This window comes from Pezoporus wallicus, unplaced genomic scaffold (assembly GCF_028554395.1).
Source record: "Pezoporus wallicus isolate ANWC-B61680 ecotype Strahan unplaced genomic scaffold, APGP_CSIRO_Pwel_v1 contig_6732, whole genome shotgun sequence".
Taxonomy (NCBI): Eukaryota; Metazoa; Chordata; class Aves; order Psittaciformes; family Psittacidae; genus Pezoporus; species Pezoporus wallicus.
The window spans coordinates 3,201,750-3,215,080 of NW_026638638.1; the positions used below are offsets into that span (position 1 = coordinate 3,201,750).

At 34.3% G+C, this 13,331-nt stretch overlaps 1 protein-coding gene across 3 annotated transcripts in view; it reads left to right on the top strand.

Moving 5' to 3' along the window:
- The window catches only part of CCDC141 (coiled-coil domain containing 141), a 92,190-nt gene that overhangs the window by 20,626 nt on the left and 58,233 nt on the right, over positions 1–13,331 (top strand). For all 3 annotated transcript variants that reach the window (XM_057411698.1, XM_057411699.1, XM_057411700.1), the window contains exons 6-8: positions 6,934–7,125; positions 9,169–9,277; positions 11,233–11,486. In XM_057411698.1, the coding sequence (XP_057267681.1) occupies positions 6,934–7,125; positions 9,169–9,277; positions 11,233–11,486 (555 nt within the window). The remainder of the gene's footprint in view (positions 1–6,933; positions 7,126–9,168; positions 9,278–11,232; positions 11,487–13,331) is intronic.

Here is a 13,331-nt window from a genome sequence, read left to right on the forward strand (position 1 = left end):
CTATAGTTATGACTGTACCTAAAAAATTTTCAAATTATTTTAAAAATGAGAAATGAAAATATTTTAACATGTGCAGGAATATGTTCTTTGTAATGAGACTGGTAGAATTAAGTTTTGTAGGAGTCTGCCACTCATGAAAATTTGAGTGTAAGTGCAGAATTTGACCTATTTTTAATTTGTATATTTTTATCTAATACTTTTTGCTTCAGTTCTATGGCATGCTCATTATAATTCTGTGGTATGCTATTTGTGCATTTTTAATTTTAGCTGGGCCTGGAGTATAAAATTGTAGTAACTTTGTACCAAAGTACAATGGCTCTAGTGTTCCTTAGTACTGCAGTAATTAAATAATGTAAACCGTACACCAGAACATTGCTCCCTTCAAGATATCAGTCCTCTTTTTTAGTATAGTGAATACAGTTGTGTGGAAGTGGAAAGGAAAAAACAACATCTCACATGGAAGTTGAAATTGGTCTGTAGTGCTTAAAACAATGCTTTACTGATATGTCTTTACTGAGACCAAAAGAAGCTGCATGTTTGTACAAACTCCTTTTTTTGACTGCATGCTAGGCATTCCTTCATTGTCAGGCTTCACACCAGCTTCTCAAAGCCCAAAGAGAAACATACCATTCCATTCTTCTGTGTTTACAGGGAATGAAAGTTCATAAAAAGAAACAAATAACATATGAAGCAAAAAATGCTATGGACAGGACATGTTCATATCACATAATTGCTACCTTAAGAAATAACAATACCACATACTCAGAGCTGGATGGGATGGATGCTTTTGGTTGTTTGTTTTTTTTTTTTTCCCTTTCCCATGTTAACACTGGAAAAATAAAACAATCACAAAACTAGACTTTTCCAGGAAAAAATATCATTACAGATTTGGGTTTGCTCTGTTGAAACAGTAAATATATTTTTAATGTGTTTATTGAGAAATCATGCCAAAATGGGAAACTGAAACATGCAATTCAAAAATCGATTGAAATGAAGTTAAAGATTTACTGGAAAAAAATGTATTAATTTAACTCAATTAAGAAACCACCACACCAAAATTCAGGTTTCTGTGAAATATTTTGCTTTCCATTAGTCAGCTTTTTATGATGGAAATACACTTTTTTCCTAAGTTTACTTCTAGGACAAGAGACATGAGTTGGAAAAAAAAGAAATTCTAATGAGATATTACAGAAAAAAGAAGTTTGACTATGAAGTTGGTTAAATTCTGGAACAGATTGTGCAGAGAAGTTCCCGAATTCCCTTCTGGAATTTCCATTGTTGGAGATATTCAAGACTTCACAGGATAAGTCCTTGAGTAACCTGAGCAAGGGGTTGGACAGATGATCTGCAGAGTCCCTTCCAACCTTAATTATTCTATGATTCTGTGTTGATAAAAGCACATATTCCAAAGATGAAAAGTGTAAAACCAGAAATATCAGTCTACTCCATAGAAAAATAAAATGTTTCTGTGTGTAGTATGTAGAAACAAAAATAGTTGTGGATAAATATTTGAAAAGTTCACAGTAACTAATGGCTTTGACAGTTATGGAAAGTATAATTTCAGACTCATGGCAATAAAACCTTAATATAACCATCTAATAGCACTTCAATAGACCATCTTATGCACTTGAACTCTTCCTCAACAAAGTTTCCTGTGAAATATACTTCTATTTTTACTTGTCTGCCTTCTCAAATTGCAACTGTGTTCAGCTGCTGGGGTAAGAGGCAAAATGACAACTGTTTTGATATTATATTAGGTTTTTGTAGTATTACAGGAGCTATTTGAACAAAGTACAAAGCCATTTTAAATGTTTGAAGCATTTTCAATAGACGTGAAAGAAAAAATTAAGTCTGTATTTCTAAATTTCCATGAATCAGTTTTAAAAACTTAAAGGTTAGTACACATGAACAGTTTTCTAATGCCTTTTTTTTGTAACTTTATGCACACTTCTTGCATTTTATTAAATGTAGCAGTTTGATTTAACTTTCAAATTTTCTTTGGTTGGGTTTGAATTCATCACACAGTAATTGAATAAGAAAAAATAATTACATGAAGCATGACTGATAGTTTTCAAGTTGTTCCTGCTTTCTCTGTTTGTTAGGGATTATGCTCCTCACAGCTATTCAATTAGTGGGAAATATAGCATACTGGTAAGGTGCAAATGTTAATTAACAACCTGTTCAGAAAAAAAGGCTTCTAAAACACGAAAATCTGCTTCTGGGACCTGTACCAATTTTACAATGTCCACCCTGAGTAGTTAGGAAAGATTTAACATTTAAAATGTCTTTCTAATATGTTGAAGGTAATGTAATATTAGGATAAATGCATGTCTAGTTTTATTTCAAAATATAAAATAGTCAGCTCTTTAAAAAGTCAGCCAAGAAATTGCAAATGGAGCTACCTCAGATACCACCTGGTTTTCCACAGTATATTCAGGAAGCTGTGAAAGCAGTATGATAATTTGTGGGAAAATAGCTACTAGTTCCATGCAAGCTGTGTTTGAAGGTCTGAAAATATTTTACCTTTTTTTTTCCTTTTTGTGTGTCAGCATTAAGTCCATGACAACTATTTATTTTCACTGACAAATATTAAGGTGGTGACTTAGTAAAAAAACTGTCAGTATCACATACTCATTTAATTCTTGTTATAGTAGTTACAGGGCTGGTCCAGTATGTCAAGAAAATCTCATGCTGCATAATTAATGAATGCCATTTCTTTAATAGAGTTGTTGTGCATGTAACTGTTTTATGCTTCAGTAAATACAAACATAATAATGGCTTCTCTCAATGCTTTGCTTCATCAGCTTTTCATCCAGTAGTATTAAAGGGCTATTTTAGAAGTAGCATTTATTTTTTTTTTTAGACACTTCTATAATGTTTGACAGCTGCTCTCTCAACCTGTTCGCTACCCTTTCATGCCAATTCAATTCGGGGACAAAATAATATGAAATCATTGTTACTGCACTCAAAATTCACTGGAAGAAAATAAAAATGTCTCATGCTACATAGAAAATGAAACCTATCTATATATTCCTTTATTTATGAACAGAAGCTATCAATTAATTTCTTCTCTGATATATTTGTTTTATTAAACAGAGGCTGTCAGTAGTTTATCTTGGAGATATGGTATTTTAGTGGTAAGTGTATGGATACTCAAAAAAATAGATGTTTTACAGAGTCTCCCTTATTTATTTTCATGAACCAGCTTCTCAGTATGGTTTTTTTAGGTTCTTTTCCTGATGATTCAAACATCCATCATGAGTGTGAAAGTGATTTCATTGCTATTACGCAAGTGTGAAAATACGCTGAGGACCAAATTCAGTTTATAGTCATAGCTATTCATGATGAAGTAAACTCAGAACCTGGGTCTTAAATGGTGATGGGAGAAGTCTGCGGAACATCACATTTCCCAGGGCATGTGGTAATCTTTTGAATTTCCTCAGTAGGATTTACCAACATCAGCCTTCTGAAGCCCAGACACAGCTAAAAGTTATCTTTAGGGCTCTTTCGTGCCTGCCTGTCAAGGGGCAGCATAATTTCCATCTTCCTACTGCTGGGGGTTTGTTGTTGGGTTTTTGGGGGGTTTCTTTTTTTTTTTGGTGGGGGGGCATTTGTTGGTTTTATTTTTTTTTTGTTGTTTTGGTTGGTTGGTTTTGTGGTCTCTTCATATGCCTTCATTTATCAGTAGTGAAGCTACAGGAAAAAATTAATTAAATCCATAAAACTTATTTATATTTCTATTTTTATAGCTTTTAAAAAATCCACATTGTATCTCATAATTACTGATTCTTCTAGGATTATCTTTTTCAAAATCTAAAATAGTGTTAGTGTTGAGTTTGGGTCTTGAGTGCTATTGCTTTGAGTAAGCTGAGCTGTTAGGAAAGAGTGAAATCATTCTTCTGTCCTGTAGACAGGCAGAGTTCCAGGCATTTCATGTTATCATATGTAGTTAGAAAATAGTGATTATTTGGATAAAATTGGGTAGATAAAAAAGCAGCATGACATGGAAAATCCTTTCTTATGTGTCTGAAAGCCTAGTCACATTCTCCTTGACTGTGTCTTCACGGTAACAAAACTATCGTTTTATACTTTGCTTTTATTGGGCTAGCCTTTTAAAATCACCTTGCAAGCAATGTGGATGGGTTTTCAAAATACATTTTGATAATCAATAGCTGGGTCTCTTTCCAAGGAAAGGAAATGTCAAATCCTGCCTTTCTGTTTGTGAAATGTAATGAATAACAGTAACAGCTGGCATTAGAAATAAATTAAAAGACTAAAATACTGTAATGGTATGTAGGTAGTATTTGAAGAGCAACATATTATAGTTGTGAGCTTAATTACCTATTGGCAAATGGCTTCAGTCAAAGAAATTATTCATTGGTATTCCTTGTGGAAAAGCTTAGAATCAAATTTAGTAGCATAATTAGTAAGATGATAACAAAATAACCCAAGTCTACCAATTTTACTAGCATTCTAAAATATGATAGAAGTATGACCGCACTATTAATGCAAGTTTGCCTTTGATGTGTTTGATCTGTTTTTATTGTGAAAATCCTGTGTGTCTGAAATTAACCAGCAAGTGGAAAATAAAGGATAGGGCCTGAAAAGATGGTTAAAGAAGCCTTCCAGATGAAATAACTTCTTTCTCCTTCTTAGTATTTTATGGACCTTTGGAGATTTCAGGATTTTACAGTGTCATTACAGGGCAATGAATTCACATCCTTGTGTATTTCATTCATTCATCTTTTGTCATGATATTTCTTTTAGTCTGCACTTTGGTTTTAAAGCTTCTCCAAGACTTTCACAAGATCTTTTCTTCTAAGTGCTAGGAACCAAGACAAACTCCCTTTAGATCTCTTAGCAAAATTTCATCCAACACAGGTAGCACTTGGCAGTTAGTACTTGGAGTTTAGCCTGTTTTTGAAGTTGAACAAAGAATCAAGGCTTTGCTGGTGTATATATAGGAAAATCCAGCATTACATGACCAAGGTAATTTTTATAGCTTTGACAATATAAAAATAATTGAGAACTAATGAAGCAAACCAGGGAAAGGAAAATTAAGAAAGAATTGAAAGAACTGTGTTAAATATTGCAGTGAAAGATGCATTTTATCTAAAATTTTTATAAGCTCAGTTCATTAACTTATTTTGATGAAGCTGGGGTTTAAATTTTATTAGTTGTACAGCCATATAATCTCTGTGGTTTAAAAATGATGATGAGTCCCTGCTCCTCTTTTTTAGTTCTAATACTGATTCTGCTGTACATAAGACTAAAAACCACCTGCAACAACCCTTAGTTATCTTGTCAGCTAGATACATATCCTTGACCAAAAGCTGACTGAAGTATTTTGGATTAGATTCCCAAGACAAACTTTTTTTTACCTGATCTCATTCTTGTCTTGTTGCTATCAATAGCTACATCAGGGTGATGTTATCTGTTCCATGTAAAAAGCCTCATTTAAAGTCAAAACATCATTTTAATTGTTGATTACATTTCTACTTAAATACAGAACAGGTAGCATTTGGGGGATTTGAGCTTTTCTTCCCATATTATGAGGCAACCAGGATGGAGATTCAACAGAACAAAAAGATTTGGCAGCAGCAGTTCCTATTCACAGTATTCAGAAAATAAAATGGAGCGTGTCTTGCTCTCTAGAACACTGTTTTTTTATCAGATGCTCTTTTGATGGGTTTGCCACCAAAAAATAGGCATGCATTCCTGTTGCCGATAAGGGCTTTTCTATATATTAGAGGAAAAGATGGGTCTGTTGGAGCTGCTCTTATATCTGTTAATTTTGCCACTGTTTTCAAAGCTGTCTGCTTGTACAGCTACGTTAAAATAATTTCATCCAATTTTTTTATCAAAAAAAAAAGAAAGTTCTATAGTTTATTATACTGTTCTCACAGTACTGTTTTTAAAGCAAATTGATGAGCCTCCTCAGTTCAAGCTGACATCTTTGTGTAGTATACAAATCTTTGTGTAGTATAGGGAGGACTGGAAGCTATGGTTCTGTGTTTAGTTTTCTGCGAGTTCCTCTTTTCACTTAGGTATGTCAGGCAAATTTGATGTTTTCCAATTTTGTAAGCTTTATTAAAGTTTGTGTTGTAAGAGTGAGTTATCATAGATATTAATTTCCCTAATATAGATTTCTTTTTCCATTATACATTCTGTGATAGCACCTGTAATAACAGCAGAAATAGTCACTTTGTTAATTCATGCTCATAATAAAACCCAAGATGGAATAAAAAAAAAAATAAAGAATATAGAACAATTTTTCTGGCACACTAAAGTTTTTTAACATAATCTGGAAATGGTCCAGTGGTTATCTTTCTCATGGTGAGATTAGTAAAGGGAATGAAACACCATTGAATGATTTTCTTGACAGTAGAGTAGTATTATTTTGCAGCTGGCCAGCTTGAATAATGCGGTGAGCTGAACTTGAAGCATTGCATAAACACATGCATATGTTCAAACTACTCTTGTCTGGATTGCATTGAAGCCATCACAGGCTTATGAGTAAGTTACCTTACAAATTTTTAAGTTTGTAATATCGGGTAAAGTGACATCAGGTGGAAGAAAACCCAAGATACCTGTTTTGCTACCACTTCCAGGAAGATCTGTGCTTAAGGAGATATAAGCCAATTTGAATCTAAATATTATAGTATGATAAATTTTATAGACATGATTTTTTAAATGAAATGTCATAAAAGCATTGCACCTTAAGTGCAGATAAAATTCAGAAGCTTGCTATGAAATGTGCAGGAACAGCTACACTCCTTTCCTTTAGGAACTGGAAGTAAAGCAGGAGTAGGAGATCTGTGGGTACTTTATCAGTTTGTCGGTATCCTGACACACTGGTATAAGCAGAGTGTTTTGGATTATGTTTACAAGTTTAGTTTTGAATTCATTTATTTATCTATTTTTCTTTCTTAGGCTTTGGAAGACCAGGTATGGGACCTGCTGAATGAAGCAGACAAGGCTGCAGAGGAGAACAAAGAGAAGAGTCAGGTTTATGATGCCATGGCAGAGACCCTTGGGGATGCATGGGATGCCCTCATCATTATGTTAGAGAAGAGACAGGCACTTCTGGAACTTACTTCAGTGTTCTTTGAAAATGCTCTGGAGGTCTGTATGTAAACCATATGACGTTTAATTTGAAACCTCCTATAGGGACTTTAAGAAATATTTATGATGCCTCTAAAATTTGTACAGAAAATTACAGTGAAAAATGGAATTGGAAAAAAACCTAAAATATTTAATCAGTGGCTATGGACATTCTGCAGAATATCTTTTGTTTCTTATAATCCAAACCAGCTGGCATTGGAAAAAACTCAGATGCCATTGGTTGGCCATTGAAGGCTTTACACCTAAATATATTCATACAGCTATTGTAGTTATGCAAACTAAACATGAATCTAGCTTGCCAATCCTTTACCTGAAACTTCCATGTGCAGATGTGCACAAAAGGACAATTGTGTGAGCCTGGAGACAGATTTCGGTGTTGTTTATCCCTGTTTATTAATTTCTCTGTATTTCTTATACTAATTCACTGATATTGAGGGAACTAAAGCAGGGAGAGATTCCATACCATGCAGGCATGTGCTCACTCTGTGTAGCCTCACATTCAGTTTTACCCACATCTTTGGAGCTTTGAAGAATTTAATAATTCTCCCCTATTATTTTGTTTTTACAATAGCCCTGTGCCACCTATAAATTACAGAAGCCATTCTACTGCTACCTGCCATAAGAACTCCAAGATCATCAATCTAATAATTATTGCATCCTGGCAATGTGTATGATACAAAGAAATTAGTACAGAGTTGGCATAAATATTAATATGATAAATTCTGTACTACCAAAAGTTAATCTAGTGCAGACTATATCCTTAATTGGCTAGCTGAAATGCCTCTGCAACAGGCTTATATCATTAAACCAAAATGCAGTAGATGGAGCACAGCACAGATTGTACCTGTTCCATATAGAAGGGATGAATAAATGCAATATTGATTTAAGTAGGAGCTGTTTAAACTTCTTATGGAAAAGCTTTTCTTGAAATGACAGCCTGCGGTTATGGAAATTTTGTTTTATTGGGATAAATCACAAAACATCTGAAGAATAGTCTTTAGTGAAAATCAGAACTCAAATCACAAATCAAAATCAAATCAAATGTTGATACCTAATGAATTTCTTTTACAGTATGCAGATTAAGAAGGAGAAAAATATAGGACAATAGAAAAGACAGAAAAAGCAGACCCTTGGTTTTAATCTTCCTTAATTTCACTGTAGGTTTCAAAATCTCTGTTTATGCTGAACACAAATTTGAACTCTACTGACTTCTTCATTCTTGAAGTGAAGCAGTAGAATTGATAAATATTGGCTAAGAAGCAGAATATGCCTGAACTCTCTCTGAGCTACTCATAGTTGGAATTGTACCTGCAAGGGCAGAAGCCACATAAAGAATTGCAGTCTTCATTTTAAAAATCTCAATAGATTACCAAATCTGCTCCAAATCTCCCTGAAACACAGCATGTTTCAATACTTAAAACACAGAACTCATGGAAAAATGAGCTGTAAAAGAGTAACCTAACTTCAGTCTTCATTACCAAAGATGCTGTTTCCCCACTATAATTAATCAACGTGTTTACTGTAATATTAGTTAGCTTAAATTTGCTACACATTTCTGCCTTCAAAGGATTGCTTTGAAAAGTGTATTTCTATGTTTCCCCTAAATGTGGTTTGGGTTTTTTTTTCCTAATACTTTAACATTATGATGAAGTTAGAAAGAAGTTCTGGGAAGGAAAGCCAAGTTAAAGGCTTAATTCTTTTTAAATAATTTTACTAAACGCTTTAAAATTGACAATTTTTTCCGTAAGTATTTGTTTTCAGTAAGTCTGAAGACTGTGTAAGAAATACGATTCATTAAGGGACAAAATATAATTATAGAGTATGTCAACTAAAATTTGAGTTTCCTCAATAAATGAGAACCTTAAAAAACCCAGAAGGTGCATAGAAGCCACAAAGCATTTGTATCTAGCCATCCCTAAAAATACCTTTTTCCCAGAATTTACAAGTTCTCTTGAATTTTGTTTATAATACAGAGTTTATCATGGAGTTCTGCAAAAGGTAATTATACCATGCTTCTTCCCATCCTTTGTTTTCTTAATGCAGTTTGCTGTTAAAATTGACCAAGTTGAAGATTTCCTGAAAAATGCCCAAGAGTTTGACAATATTGACTCTTTAAGTGACCTCCTTCTGCAACAAGAGCATCATACAAAAGGTACAAAGAGTATTCCACTCCTGATGATGTGTGATTGCGTGTTGACTCCTTGAAGGATGATTTTGCTCTTCCTGTGTGTATTTAAAAAAAAAAAAAATCTTGGAACAAATATGAAAGTGTTCTATTTGGAAAAATAGAACAGAAATAACTCTTTATCAGGCTCCCCAAAAGATGTATTATTCTTAGTTTTGAGCTAGCTCTCTCATAGTTCTATCTTCGTTGCTATGGAAGAGGTAGTGATAAGTTTGTATTTAATTTTAAGACAGTCTAGGTCAGGTGAGCTGCTAGGAAACCAAGATGACTTTTAGCGCTGATTGGAAAGCAAGTTCTAAATCCATCATTTTGTTCCATGGGAAAATTCATCCAAGTTATCATAGCTATTAATGAAGATTCTTGTATGGAAAATTTCCCATTAGAAAAATTTCCAATCAGCTCTAGTAACAATCACCTGCAAAGTCCTACAGTTTCTTGAGAGTGGCCAAGGGAGCAGTCTGCTGTCTGCTTTCCTTTTGTCTAGGGATGAGGCTTGAAGTAGAAGTGAAGTTAGAGTGGGAGCTATGATATAAAGGTGGCAACCAGCCAGCTTCAGAATCTATTTGCCTACAGTGGTTCCTGCATTTTGCTCTGCCTTTGAGGAGTGGGACTGTGTTTCATTTCCGCATTGAGCTGCCCAGTCTGTTCCAAGAGGTTCTGCAGCTAGAACTGTAACACTTGGGAAAAAAAGGTGCTCCCTCTGCTTCCACCACAACTTTCTTGCACATATGTTTTCTAGAAAAATTCTTCCATGTGATGACTATTTTGTTAATTCAAATTTTCTTGTGAAGCATCTTCTACCATATTGTGGTAATTTTAATTCAAAAGGGAGAAAAAAAATATATTTCAAACCCAATCTCATACTGTGGCTACTTCAGGCACCTTTGCAAGTCCATATGGTTCTGTTTTTTATAAGACTTGAGAGTACTTACTGAATTTTATCTGCACTTAAGAGGCAATAATTTTATGAAATTTCATTTAAAATGTAACCAAATTTGCTATAAGATTCCTAACAACTGGCAGAATATCAACTATACTACTGGAGTATGAGGTTTACATTTTTAGCAGCCTTGAATGCCAGGTATTCTTTCAGGGAATCTGAATATAGAATTGAACTCACATAACTCATTAGAATTTTGGGGCTTCCAATTCAATCTTCAAGGGAGCAAAGTTCTCACTGTATGGTAATTTTAACTCAAAGTATCTGTCAGTAATTTATTGCCAAAAGGAAGGTCTATAACTATGAGTTGTCCTCATTTATCCATTTTTATATGTATTCCATTTCTGATGGACTGAAACGTAACATTTCTGATTTTTGCCTTCTGGAAGGAAAAAAGTTAAAGGGACAGGCTTGTTGCAGTGAGCTCCTGGAAACCAAACTATCTTCTTAGCCTTTGGTGGCTGGAGAAATGGAAGCATTCCACTTCTGCATATTCCCTAGGTGCTTCATAGGGAAGGTGGAGATTTAGGCTGCTTTGCCTTTAGTTACCAGTACATGTAATCGGCTGGGAAGATGAATGTTTCAGCTCTTTGCTGCTTGTTGTTGGTTGCTTCACAAGGAGGCAGCTGCTCCTTGGAGCATTCCTTTCAAATACTTTTCCTTCATGCCTATCTTGCCTCTTATTCTGGCAAGTTTGGTCTCAGAGGGTCTCAGTACACTCTTATATGTTTATATATATGTACCATTATAGCTGTACCTTTGTATGTTTAAAGAACACCTGCCTAAAATGAAGTATCTTAGGATATATACCTCCTAAAATAAGTATTTAAAACCTATCTATGCAGTGCATGAAAACGTATTATGTATCCAAATAGGTGGTTTTAAAAATACTCGACTGATATTTGAAATATGCTACTGGAATTATAAAACATTTTTTTCTTTCCTTTTTTTCTTTTCTTCCTATGAAATTCTGTCCTTAAAGAGCTTTTGGAAAAGTCACTTGCACTTTTAAACAAAAGCCAAGAGCTAACTGAATTCATAGAAAAATTCAAACATGAGGGGCCAAATGTAAATCCAGAGCTGATCCAGGGAGCCCACAGCAGCTGTTTGAAAATTGACAATCTCCTTGAAATGCTGCAAGACAGGAGACGGCAACTGGACAAATTTCTTAAACATCAGCGCCAAGGACTGGAGCAGGTTCTGCAAATTTGTTTGTGGCACCAACAAGAGAACCAGGTAAGATATACAGTAATGAAGTCATAGTAAAAAAAAAAAAGTAGCTATTGTTTTATAGTAGAGTCTATTACAGAAAAGGAGCTTAAATATATTTATACGGTTTTGTACCTTCCAGTCTAGCAAGACTAAAGCTGAGTTATTTCGAGGGTTTCATAAATAGGCTAAAATTTTGTAGGGACCTCTGACAGAACAGTCCTGATTATGGTAATTCTCTAAGTTTCCTTCTTTGCCTCCAAAATAAAGTTCCTCCCTGTATTGGAGGAAAATGTTAGAAACTGTTAGCAGTAGTCGGTTTTGTAAGAACTAACTTCTCTGGTGAGGTTGTTTAAGATGAGAAGCACCTTATTCAATAAGCACAAATTCTGCATAGGGACAACAGAATTGTTGAGGTACACAACCAAGCTGGCAGCCTTATTTCTGGAGCACTCAATATCAGTAGCTGCCAGAAACCGAGTGAAAGCTACTGATTTAATGATTAGATAGAAAAAGCCCCAAACAACCAGATAAAAATAGTATGGTCTTCTGCAAGTGTCAGATCTCAGTATGTAGTTATAAAATAACATCTGACAAAAATCCTGAAAAAACAGAACTGTGGCATAAAAAACTACATCAATTTCTGTTAAAACCATTAGAAACCATCTGTGCTTGCTTAGAAATACGTATTATTGCTGCTGTGACTGGTTTTGATTTTTCAGTATCACCACATAGCTATATCATGAAAGATCCTCAAACAGAAATGTTTCAATATAATGTATTCTCATAAATTTACAACAACTACAACTGTTGTAAAATATGTTGGAAATCTGTCCTATTTCATTAAAAAAAAAATAATCCTTTCTTTACATTAAAAAGTAACAGATATTACTACAATTACCTTAGCATGCCAGTGTTATTCCACAGTATACAAATATGGAAGGACATTCATAATGGATACATTTTGGAAATATCTTGCTGTTGAAGAGTAAGACATGAATATGTGGGGCTTGTTTTGGAGCCAAGCACACTTCTTAAAAAAACAACCAAACAAAAAATACAAACAAAAACCCCCAGAAAACAAAAAAAAAAGCAAAAAAATCCACCCCCCCAACCCCAAACAACCAAACACCCCCCCCCCCCAAATCCCCCAAAATTCACACTGCCCAGGATGCTAAATATCATGATTTTGTAAAATTTACTAGGGAATTCTATTTCTCCTCATCACTTAAGGGGTAAATGTTTGGAAATAACCAGCTAGAATTCACCCTAATTTAGGTGGGATTGAAAATGATTTTGCAGTGAATGTTTGTTTTCTGTGTATGTTTCCATTTCTTTTCAGGTATGTGCTCAGATCACAAAAAGTATGTATAGAAATTGTTCTACTGGCAAGTTTTCCGATGTTAAGAGAGGGGCTACTATTTAACTACTTGTTAAATATGCTTATATCTGCATCCAGTTTGAGGCTGGTATACACAGGGGGACAAATTAAAATATTTTTTAATATCATGCTTGTCAGAATATACTTGCTTAATATCTGTATTAGTAAAATCTGGTATAATGTATGATTTGTACATGTACGGACAATTAATTTGCATGCATCATGGACAAATAATATATTCACGTGTAAATACAGATACTGGAAAATTAAGTTTTAGAGACTTTATGTAAAATTTCTCTTTGTCCTCTAACACATTATATATGTATCTCTGACTGATGACAGAATTTAAACTCTCAAAGCCTCTGAACACATATGAAAACTAATATTCCAGTCTCTGTACATGAACATCTCTTGATGCTGCTACCTATGCAGAAACAGCATACTGAACTCCCACTGACATTAATGGGAGTTCAGGGGATACAGAGAAAGCA